The sequence below is a fragment of the Podarcis raffonei genome, chromosome 3 (assembly GCF_027172205.1).
Source record: "Podarcis raffonei isolate rPodRaf1 chromosome 3, rPodRaf1.pri, whole genome shotgun sequence".
Taxonomy (NCBI): domain Eukaryota; kingdom Metazoa; phylum Chordata; class Lepidosauria; order Squamata; family Lacertidae; genus Podarcis; species Podarcis raffonei.
In genome coordinates this window covers 11,193,692-11,205,827 of record NC_070604.1, presented here as the reverse complement: position 1 = coordinate 11,205,827, position 12,136 = coordinate 11,193,692, and the positions used below count along the sequence as shown (strand labels likewise).

Here is a 12,136-nt window from a genome sequence, read left to right as displayed (position 1 = left end):
CTTGATTAATGTATTTCATTTATGTATAGATCACTTTTAAAAAATCTCTAAACAATGTCCAAAAATTATTATAAAATTATCAATAATGCACAGAAAACAAATTCAAGACAAGTATGCATAACTAAATTATTGCCTGAGTTGGCTTGCTGGAATAATGTTTTTTAGTCAACTTCTTAAAAGTGTTTTAGTGAGGGCCTAGGAAGTTCCAAAGGGACGTGGGTGGTGCTGTGGGTTAAACCACAGAGCCTTGCCAATCAGAAGGTTGGTGGTTCGAATCCCCGCGACGGGGTGAGCTCCCGTTGCTCGGTCCCTGCTCCTGCCAACCTAGCAGTTCGAAAGCACGTCAAAGTGCAAGTAGATAAATAGGTACCACTCCGGTGGGAAGGTAAACGGCGTTTCCGTGCGCTGCTCTGGTTCGCCAGAAGTGGCTTAGTCATGCTGGCCACATGACCTAGAAGCTGTACACCGGCCAATAAAGCGAGATGAGCGCTGCAACCCCAGAGTCGGCCACGATCAGGGGTCCCTTTATCTTTACTAGGAAGTTCCAAAGCACTGGAGCTGCCACCACAAAAGATCAGTCTGCTTGTGAATGTTGTTTGGCACTTGTAATATTACAAGTTCCACAGACTAAAAGGGGTCGGGCACGTACACAAGCCAACCTTTCAGGTAAACTGATCCCAAGCTGCTAAGGGCTTATTACTGCTCTGATAAAATGATTTTGTGTTAGGTCCCCGGTCCCCCCCCCCAGAACATCTCAGAAAAGAAAAATTAAGTGAGATTCCTCTTTCTGCCCTTAAGGGAGATGGTCCAATTCACGCATAGCGTGATGGAATGGATGTTACAAGATGAAAACAATGTCATAGCAATACATTGCAAAGGAGGCAAAGGTAAGTAAGTCCTTTTTAGTGGAAACATTGAAATGGAGCTGAAGAAGGTTGAACTTTTTTTTTAAGGTGTTTTATTTTCTGTTTCGCTAGTTTACAAAAGCTTCTGGTGTTCCAGTATTAAATGATCACCGTTATTTTTCTGAAATAGGTAGTTGAGGCAGAATGAGGTGAGAAACTGCCTTATTGCCAGGTCAGACTTGTTGGTTCAACTAGTTCAGTATATGTCTGAAGTGAATCTCCAGGGTTTCCGGCAAGTTCACAACCCTGTTTGGAGATGACAGTGCTCTTCCACTGAGCTATGGTCCAAAGCTCTTGGTCCCTCTTCAAAATTTTGGATTGAGGAACTCAGAGTTGGTTATATTTTGCTACTTAAAAGCTGCTATTTTAAAGGAAGGTGGGGTGGAAGACTTCAAAAGTTGGAACGCTTGAATAAAAACTGCAACTTAATACTTAAGTTAATCATGTAACCTAAATCCATTGGTACAGACCCTACCCTCTAGAGTAGAAGAAAACAAGCTTGTTCCATCTTCCATGCGACAGCCCTTTAGATATTTGAAGACGGCTATCATATCTCCTCTTTGCCAGGCTAAACATCCCCAGCTCCCTCAACCGTTCTTTGTAATTCACATGCTAGAATTACAGTGGTACTTCGGGTTAAGTACTTAATTCGTTCCGGAGGTCCGTTCTTAACCTGAAACTGTTCTTAACCTGAGACACCACTTTAGCTAATGGGGCCTCCTGCTGCCGCCGCGCCGCTGGAGCATGATTTCTGTTCTTATCCTGAAGCAAAGTTCTTAACCTGAAGCACTATTTCTGGGTTAGCGGAGTGTGTAACCTGAAGCGTATGTAACCCGAGGTGCCACTGTATAGAGTTGGAAGGGACCGCAAGGATAATCTAGTCCAGCCCTCTGCAACACAGGAATCTTTTGCCCAATGTGGGGTTCAGTCTTGGGGTCATGAGTTGAAGCCGCCCTGAGCCCAGCTTCGGCTGGGGAGGGCGGGATATAAATAAAATTTATTATTATTATTATTATTAAGAGTCTCACTCTCTACTGACTGAGCTATCTCTTATGTAGCATAATCTGAATGCGCTAGTGGTTCCCTTCTTGAGTACAACTCGAATCCAACCCTGATGACTTTCCTCAGAAGTCTTGATTCCCTGCCCCTTTTTTTAAACTGCAGGAAGAACTGGCACCATGATTTGCATCTGGCTTATTCAGAACAGCCTGTTTGAAAGTGCAAAGGTACGTAAAGCGATGGCACATGTTAAATCTTCCCTTTGAACTTGTGTGCTTTAATTCTCTCAAAGACCAAAGAGTGGCTTTTTTCTGTGTGCAGGGAATGCTGAAGAATGTCTTCCACCTGGGTGGCGATTCATTTAAGTGGCATGACAACCTGAAGTTTATATACATGGTTCAGCTCAGTTGCAGGAGGCATGCGCCTTGTTTATAGCACCATCCCCCTATTGCCAGAAATGCCCAATGCACAGAGTGAAGGCTGATCCCTCAATGCAATTTGGCTGAACCACATAGTGAGCAGTATGCAAACACTGCTACCACCATGTGGAATTTTTTCTGTCACTTCCAAGGGAAATGTTTGATCGAGTCCAGAGCTGGGGTGCCCTAGGCCCAGGTTCTGAATACAGCCTTCAGGCCTTTCTTCCTTGCCTGGATTTTTGAGAGTAGTGTACGTAGAAATTAGCCTGCTTACAAAGGTAAAATTTGCATCGATTCCTCCACCTACTTTTGCCTCTGCCTTGCCTACCACTGCCATGTGACTTCCTGGAAGATTGCTCAGAAAGGAATGCAGCTCTCAGACGGGAAAAATGATGAAATTGGACTGGTAAACGTGTTATTTAACCCCAGGGCTGTTGCTGGAAAAATTCCAGCAGTGTCTTTTAGGAGAAGAGAAAAAGCAGGAGGTGATTTTGCCACCCCCCCCCCAGAGTGTTGTGGGATCGTTGAACAGCATAGAAGATTGTGGGAAAGGGGCTTCATAGGGAACAAGCAATTGACACAAAAGAATCTCCCCCATGACTCTAATGTATCGAAGATCCTTCTGTAAACAGAACAATACCATCAGAGAAGAATTTGAAAATCATCTGTTGGGGGTGGGGGTGGGGTGTCACTTCTCTTGACAAGACAGGTTTTCTATGGCTTGAATACGATGGCTGTGCATACATTACAGTTTACTCTGGTTCCAGTGAATTTCCACTCCTATTTTTTATAAATCCATGTACACACTACAAGCATTCCATAGTTTCTTTTGAAGTATCGCATTTTGATGTGATTTTCCCCAAGCTAGCTTTGCTCCAGTTTGGGAGCTGTAAAGGTAAAGGGACCCCTGACCATTAGGTCCAGTCGTGACCAACTCTGGGGTTGCGGCGCTCATCTCGCTTTACAGGCTGAGGGAGCCTGCGTTTGTCCGCAGACAGTTTAGACCACAACGCCACCCGCATCCCAAAGCTTAGTGAAAGGTAAAGGGTAAAGGGACCCCTGACCATTAGGTCCAGTCGTGACCGACTGGGGTTGCGGCGCTCATCTCGCTTTACAGGCTGAGGGAGCCTGCGTTTGTCCACAGACAGTTTAGACCACAACGGCACCCGCATCCCAAAGCTTAGTTAAAGGTAAAGGGTAAAGGGACCCCTGACCATTAGGTCCAGTCGTGACTGACTCTGGGGTTGTGGCGCTCATCTCGCTTTATTGGGCGAGGGAGCCGGCGTACAGCTTCCGGGTCATGTGGCCAGCATGACTAAGCCGCTTCTGGCGAACCAGAGCAGCGCACAGAAACGCCGTTTACCTTCCCACCGGAGCAGTACCTATTTATCTACTTGCACTTGACGTGCTTTCGAACTGCTAGGTGGGCAGGAGCAGGGACCGAGCAATGGGAGCTCACCCCGTCACAGGGATTCGAACTGCCGACCTTCCGATCGGCAAGCCCAAGGCTCAGTGGTTTAGACCACAGCGCCACCCATATCCCTTTACAGCAGCTTAGGCCATATTAAATTTGCTTTCTTTAAAAAGACAAAAACCTTCTCTGCCACTTTTACACACCAGTAATTCTCCCTTATTTTGTTTTTTCCTAAAGGAAAAGGCAATAATACTTTTAAGATATTCTGACAAGTGTGCACACAAAAGATGGAGCAAAACTGCTCTGCAAAATTGTAGCGAAACAGAAATCTCAGGTGTTCAACAGCATAGAGGACGGTGGGAGAGGAGCTTCATTAGGAACAAGCAATTGACACAAAAGAATCTCCTGTATCGAAGATCTACTGTATCAAAGATCTTTCTGTAAATAGAACAGTACCATCAGAGAAAACCAATGGTTCTGGAGAAGAACGTTGTGTTATAAGCCACTAATGTGTACATAGCCAATCTGTACGCAGGAGCAAACTTCACGTTCACCAGGCGTGGACTTTCCCAGCTCCTTTTAACTCTGCAGCCTCTTGTCTCCCTTGAAAACCTGCTTTTGGAGGAACCGTGGGAATGGTCTAGGCATAAGGCGTAAGGGAGCAGATGAAAGAGGAAGTTGGCGGAATCCACCCCGCTCTAACGTGAACAGAGGGAAAACTTGGCCTCCAAGCCTGTGCCTCTAAAATACAGTGGTGCCCCGCAAGACGAACGCCTCGCAAGACGGAAAACCCGCTAGACGAAAGGGTTTTCCGTTTTGGAGGCACTTCGCAAAATGAATTTCCCTATGGGGTTGCTTCGCAAGACGAAAAAATCTTGCGTCCCCCTGCGGGGTTTTTTTCCACTTTTTTCGCCCTTTTCCTAATCCGCTAAGCCGCTTATCAGCTGTTCCGCTGATAAGCCGCTTAACAGCTGATCGCGAAAAGCCGCTTGACAGCTGTAGCGCTAATCCGCTAAGCTGTCAATGGGCTTGCTTCGCAAGACGAAAAAACCGCTAGACGAAGAGAATCGCGGAACGGATTCTTTTCGTCTAGCGAGGCACCACTGTAACACTTTATAGTTCCTTGGTTTAAAACGAAACACTACAAAATATGGCGACACCTGTTATCATCTTCCTTTTTTTAGGAAAGTTTACAGTACTTTGGTAAAAGAAGAACCGATGAAAGCACAAGCTCTAAGTTTCAGGGTGTTGAAACTCCATCACAGGTAAGAGTCTACAATGACGTCTCGGTTAAAGACACTGGAACCAGTATCGTAGCAAGGGATTAACACAACTTGCAGAATGTCACGATTTAGCTCTATAACTGACCATTTTTCCTGCACCACCCTTCTCATACCCCTGCATTTCTGGATGGCGCCTAGAGTGCCTTCAGTCCAGCGAACAACCTATAACACTTTGGTGTTATAACAGGGGTCAGCAAACTTACTGCGCTTTGGGCCGGTGTCTGGCGGGCCAGAGGGCAGGGGAGCGTGTGCCCATACGCGTGCACACATGCTATTTCCGGCGCACTTCCAGGTTGGAGGAGCACTGGAAATAGCTTGTGTGCATGTGCACGGGCCTCCGACCCAGATGTGCACCGGAAATAACGCTTGCGCATGCACAAATAACACACATGCGCACAAGCTATTTCCGGTGCTCTTCCGACCCAGAAGTGGGCAGTCGTGCAGTGCCGGTAAGAGCGGGCGGCGGGGGTCGCTGTGAGCCAGATAAACGAGTCCCTCGGGCCTTATCCGGCCCACGGGCCTTAGTTTGGGGATCCCTGTTATGTACTGAAGTTCTCACCCTGGGCCAGCAGGGGGATACTGTAGATAGTTCAGGTCCACATATGCAAATAAGGGGTCGAAAGTGACATTCAGTGATTGGATAGTTACAGAAAGTTGTTACAATTACATTGTTCTGGAGCTCTATATAAGCAGGCTGGCTGAACCCTTCAGTTCAGTTCTGTTCTGGCCTGTGAATAAACAAGAGCTGTTTGAAGAATCGCTGTGTCGTCTGATATGTTCACCCACAACTTAACACCCGTGTTATAACATATGATGAGTCCAGGATTTGGGAGTGTTTGGGTAAGGCAAGGCTTGCAGTGATGGGGTTTGAAGGTCACCTTCTCTAGCAGCCAAAAGGTTGCTCTTACTTCAGGGTTGAGTTGGGAGATTTGCTTTTAGCTTTGAAAATGCTATAGCTTGTTTGTAACTTATTTCTCAAGGCGCGCTCAAATTTTCTTTGCAGAATAGGTACGTTGAGTATTACGCAACCTTGAAATGGAAGTACAACCTGCAGCTCCCAAAAGCGAGGCCACTTGAAATAAAAAGCATAAAGCTCTACGCTATCCATGGTAAGCGCTGCTAAAATGCTGTAGGATTTCTAGTGGCATTTAATGTCCTCCTTTCCTCTGTTGCGATGCAAGTTTACTTTTTAAAGAGTTTGCAGTAGACAATTCCGCATCAGTCCTTGAAATTCAGCCTAATCATTGTCCTGCTATCACTATTTAACCTTTTTTTTAAAAAAAACTTTTTTTTAGGAGTTGGAAAAGGCAATGGGAGTGATTTGAGGGTGAAGATAATAATGGAAAAGCAAGTGGTATTTCATTGTGTTTGTGCAACCCAAGAAAACTGCCAGGTAAGGGACTCCCAGGTTAGTTTTAAAAGCCTGTCATGAGTGACTGGCATAAGAAATTGTTACCTGTCCAGAGTTTTTGCAACTGGTGGTATATTTAAGGTTCTTTCTGTGCGATGGATCACTTAATCCCTATAATTAATGTGAATTTGCTAGACGTGCTTTGGGGGTATGCTTTTGATGCAAGGAGAGCTAATGTTTTGAGCATTCTAAAAGTGAAGCATTCTAGAATTCTGGAAAACGCAGTGTTTCTCACAAATGGCCTTTGCATTCCTGCTGTTCTTGTAATTGTGTGGAATCATAATCATAATTTATTATTTCTACCCTGCCCATCTGGCTGGGTTTCCCCAGCTACTCTGGGTGGCTTTCAACAGAACGTTAAAAACAGAATAAAACTTCAAACATTAAAAACTTCCCTAAACAGGGCTGCCTTCAGATGTCTTCTAAACGCCAGATAGTTGTTTATTTCCTTGACATCTGATGGGAGGGCTTTCCACAGGGCGGGCGCCACTACCGAGAAGGCCCTCTGCCTGGTTCCCTGTAACATGGCTTCTCGCAGGGAGGGAACCGCCAGAAGGCCCTCAGACCTGAACCTCAGTGTCCAGGCTGAACGATGGGGGTGGAGACGCTCCTTCAGGTATACTGGGCCGAGGCCGTTTGGGGGTTTAAAGGTCAGCACCAAGACTTTGCATTGTTCTCGGAAACGTACTGGGAGCCAATGCAGGTCTTTCAGGACCGGTGTTATATGGTCTCGGTGGCCACTCCCAGTCACCAGTCTAGCTGGCACATTCTGAATAAATTGCATGGATGTCACAGGTCCTCTTGGGAAAAGATTATTGGCAAGCAGCTCAGATACTCTGTCATTCCTGCATCATTTAACACATTTTGCACATTTTCTAGAAGCTAAGCACTTCTTCTGAACTGGAGTTAGGACTGGCAGCCTTTTGAACAAAATGGGGGGCGGGGAATGACCACATATTGGTTCCACCGCCCCCCAGTTAATATATATTACATAAATACAGCATATTTGTTAGATTGGGACATACAGGAATAACACACACAGGATGAAATGCGGTAGGCAGGAATTTCCCCCCCTAAAATACCTTACATTTTAAAAGAAAAGCATGGATGGAAGAAAAGGTGTCCATCTTCTAGCTCAACAGAATTTGGCAGTGTATGGTGCTCTAAAATCTTCCCTCAACAGCAATGCCTGTGAACCTTACTTTCCAGCTGTGTTCTCCTAAGTAGTAATAGATTAACAGGAGGGAGTGTTGCTAGGCGATTTGAGGAGTAGCCAAGAATTTTATGTTTTAATGGAGCCAAAGGAAAGTTACCAGACCAAATTAGTTTTCAGAGGGCAAATTAAGTTGGGTCATTGGGGGGGGCTGCTGGACCTTACTTTCCAAGCTGGCCCAGTAGGAGACTATAGTTGATTCAGTAGATAAAAGTTCATGCATTTTGTAACAAGAATATTTCATCGTTAATGAGATGTCCCATCTACTTTCAGTTGTTCTTCGATGGCGAAAACGACTGGGTAGTAATTGCTTTTGAATGCTGTCCCATAGTTAGCAAAGATGTGAAAGTCAGATTCGAATCTTCTTCATCTGTAAGTAAATGAACTGTGGATCTTTTATATTTCTCTCACACGGCAGTTGTGTCCTCTGTAGCCATTTCTGACCCATCTCAAACACAAGGTTCGCTTTGTTAAACACACCTGCTGGCCTTTATTTATTTCAGATATTTAAATCCTGCTTAACATTCAGAATTATAAAAGTGGATAGGGAATTGTTGGTTTTTATAACCTGCCTTTTGACCCCGTGGAATCAAAATCCTGAAAACTATGATGAATCTAAAGATGCAGGAACACATGGAGAAATGGAATGTGACTTGTGATATTTCAGAAAGTAAAGGAGATGTTATTGAAGGGAAGATTTGATTTATTCCCAGTTTATTGTGGAAACAAAACAACTAATACAGTGGTACCTTGGGTTAAGTACTTAATTTGTTCCGGAGGTCCGTTCTTACTCTGAAACTGTTCTTAACCTGAAGCACCACTTTAGTTAATGGGGCCTCCTGCTGCTGCCGTGCCACCGGAGCACGATTTCTGTTCTCATCCTGAAGCAAAGTTCTTAACCCGAGGTACTATTTCTGGGTTAGCGGAGTCTGTAACCTGAAGTGTATGTAACCCGAGGTACCACTGTATTGGAAACTAGCTTGACACAGAAAAGGCCCAGTCATAGGTATCAGAGGATCAGTTATTTGGCAGATGCAATGACAAGCACCAAATATAATAAATCACATTAAATCTTAAATTAAACAGCTGGTGTAGTGACCCAGAGTGAAGTCTGTCTCCCTTGTCCAAATATTGTATGTAGCATGAACTCACAATGAAGACTTAGGTGACATGCTCTAGGTTGTACTCTGCGCTTAGAGAGAACTGCCTTCTGGGATGTGTTGTGATTGTGACGGGGGGGTAATGCACGTGACACATTTTGAACATAGGAAAGCACTATACACAGGTCAGTAGGTATTAAACGTTCAGTCTTTTTGCCTTTTAAAATACAGGCTATACCAAAAGGCTACGATGACTGCGCTTTCTTCTTTTGGTTCCACACAGCCTTTGTAGAGGACAACAGGTAAGCTGTAATGACTGACATCAGAGGCCTGTGACAAAAAGCCCTCAAACTTTGGCTGGCTTGGGAACCAGAGTGTGATAAACTTTTATCTGTGTGAAGAAATGGGCTCAATACAAGTCTCCACTAGCAACAGAAAGGCTTTGCTTTCTTCCATGGGACTGCGTTATTTTTTTAAAAGGTAAACAACAACCCTTTCCCCTCACATGACCTCACGGAAGAAAGTAGACCCTGTCATTTGCTATGGGGGACTTGCCTTGAGCCTAACTCTTCAGAAAGATACAAGCTAAAAAATACTGTCTCCGCCTTGTTGGGAAAGGGGGCATGAATTCAAGTCTCTGCAGGTTTTTCTTACATGGAAATGCACTGTTGGGCAAGTCTCCAATAAAGGAAGTTGGTTGAGTGAAGAACTGAGAAATCAATTTCCTTTCAGGGATGGAGGCCTCATTGCTCACTGCTGAAGCATTGCTGCTGATAAATAATAATAATAATAATAATAATTTATTATTTGTACCCTGCCCATCTGGCTGGGTTTCCCCAGCCACTCTGGGCGGCTTCCAACAAAGATACACTAAAATGTCACATAAAAACTTCCCTGAACAGGGCTGCCTTCAGATGTCTTCTGAATGTCAGGTAGATGTTTATCGCTTTGACATCTGATGGGAGGGTGTTCCACAGGGAGGGCGCCACCACCGAGAAGGCCCTCTGCCTGGTTCCCTGTAATTTGGCCTCGCAGTGAGGGAACCGCCAGAAGGCCCTTGGAGCTGGACCTCAGTGTCCGGGCAGAACGATGGGGGAGGAGACGCTGTAGGAGAAATTAAAGATCAAGCAGGCATGTTGCTACTTTTAAGTAGCAGGAATACAAACACTTGCTCATCTGTCTCCAGGTGCATGTAATCAGACTCGCCCTGTATTGGAAAGGAATCATTATCTACCCCATTTCCAATTGCAGGCCAGCATGTTATGTAATATATGAAGGGACAGAGTCTACTGAGTCAGAATGATAGAATGTCACTAGCTGAACAACAAATTAAAAGCAGAATGAGCTATACATTCTCTTTTTGGGGGTGCAAGAAGGGACATCAGAAACAGTAGAAATGGCCACGACTTGCACATTCAAGGTCAGGAACAGAAACCATGCAAGCAAATATAAGTGGTATTTAATATTGTTCTTAGTCCACAAATGTTATTTTCTGCATGGTTTCTGATGTGTCCCTTTCATTGACACTGATCACATAATTCATCACATTGGTTTTGGCCACAGTGGAGAGAGTGAGGTGAGCTATAAAGGTGAACTATAGCATAACGGAATGGAATGGAAACAATTGATGGTGAGGAATGGAGGACAGAACAGAAATGGCTGCCTCATAGCTGCAACTACTACTGTAGCTCATTAACGCTAGGAGAATGACTGAGCACAAGCTTGAGGATGAGTCCCCAGTAAATGGGAGGCAGCCATGTTTTTGTGCTAAAAATAGATTGTGTGGTTAAAAATGGGAGATGAAGACAGCATTTACAGATGAGGTACATGCTCCCGTGTTCGGTCGGTAGCTACTTCGTTTTGTATTTCCAGTGTGACTTATTCAGGTGTTCTGTTTCTGTGTTGGATCAACATACCAGGGTTTGGTGGGTTGGTGGCAAGGACGAGTGCTGTGCTATCACCTCCCATGAATTGGGAGTGGTAACTTCTGCAAGGGGGAGCCCCTTCTTTGTGCCATAGGTTCCACGTGAGGTTCTCCAGGGTTCTGAGTGGTGTGTGGGGAGCTCCTCCAGCATAGGTTGATCAAACGCAGAAGGAAAATGCTTGACCATGTGCCATTCCCTGCGCATGGATTTACATGCTCTTCATTAATGCTTCCCTCCCCCCTTCCCCCAGGCTTTACCTTTCTAGAAATGAAATTGATAACCTACACAAGCCAAGGATGTGGAAGGCTTTCAGGGAAGACTTTGCTGTGGAGCTGCACTTTGGTGAATGCTAACCAGAAGTGAACAGTGGCAAGTTTTAAAACAAAGAGTTCCTATTCTATTTCCTTCCCAGGATCATGACGCTATGGTATTGCCTTCTAAATCTCATTTGTGTCTGTATAGGACATTGCAGAACTGAATATTGAACACAGAGCTGGCCTAGCTATTTTGTGTGTGTTGCTTATAATGATTAAAACAATTAAATTTTGTCAGCTTGTGTCTCTATGTGAAAAATAGTTTCCAGTGTTTAAAACTCCACCACCCCCTTCCCATCTTCTCAGGTGGCTGATCTCAATACAAACTCTGTGGTATGTGGACAGTGCATGGTCTTCTTCTGAATGAGACCATTAGACGCTGCTTCGGTCACCAAGACCTGGCTAGCTATGTTAAGATTCGCCCATTTAATCCTAGCAGCAATTTTCATTTAATCAAACTGAGGGATGGGGAGCCAGTAGCTCACTGGATATTTTTGGCACTCTCAACTCCCATAATTCCTAACCATTGGCTGTGCTCGCTGCGGTTAGTCATAGCTGGGAATACAATATCCCAGCATTTAGTTCCCTTTTTCTGCTGATGTGGCGTGGATGTCCCTGGAACTGGGAGGTTTGGGATACAGCGGCCATAATATTGTTATACTGACCACTTCACTTGCACAGCAGATTCCCTTCCTGGACTTGTTATTTGGAACTGGAAGTTGCTCGGCCTTGTTGTAAGCTACTTGCACAGAGGTTTGGCTCAGGGACTTAACTTCAGCAATTTGATATTATTATTATTACAGGTTACCTCTAAAGCAGAGGAGGTGGCCTGCTAGATTACGTTGGAACTGCAAGTCCAACAATAATGAATGTGACTAGTGTTGTGGCTCTGCAGCTATTGCTTGACGGCAGGTTCCTCATCCCTGATTTAATGGCGCAGAATACAACCCAGTCATCCTACCCAACCCATTGCAAAAGCAGTCAAATTGAAATGTTCTGCCCTCTTCCATGAAGAGGCTCATGGAACCAACTAGATTCCCGAATTCTAGACCTCACGTGGGATTAGAGTTGACCTGAAGGATAGCAAATTTGAGGGGGTTTTTGGACAGTACTAAGTGGGCTCCGTTTTACAGCAGCTTAAAGATAAAGGGAC

General features: G+C 44.8%; 1 protein-coding gene across 4 annotated transcripts in view; it reads left to right on the top strand.

The window, feature by feature from the left end:
* LOC128409969 (phosphatidylinositol 3,4,5-trisphosphate 3-phosphatase TPTE2-like) overlaps nt 1-11,215 on the top strand; it is a 28,099-nt gene extending 16,884 nt beyond the window's left edge. For 3 of the 4 annotated variants that reach the window (XM_053380538.1, XM_053380537.1, XM_053380535.1), the window contains 8 exons: nt 799-891; nt 2,074-2,131; nt 4,922-5,002; nt 6,024-6,129; nt 6,316-6,413; nt 7,918-8,016; nt 8,976-9,046; nt 10,920-11,215. In XM_053380538.1, the coding sequence (XP_053236513.1) occupies nt 799-891; nt 2,074-2,131; nt 4,922-5,002; nt 6,024-6,129; nt 6,316-6,413; nt 7,918-8,016; nt 8,976-9,046; nt 10,920-11,022 (709 nt within the window). In that variant the 3' untranslated portion in view covers nt 11,023-11,215. The remainder of the gene's footprint in view (nt 1-798; nt 892-2,073; nt 2,132-4,921; nt 5,003-6,023; nt 6,130-6,315; nt 6,414-7,917; nt 8,017-8,975; nt 9,047-10,919) is intronic. The other variant, XM_053380536.1, reaches the window with a different exon arrangement.
* The last annotated feature ends 921 nt before the right edge of the window (nt 11,216-12,136 follow it).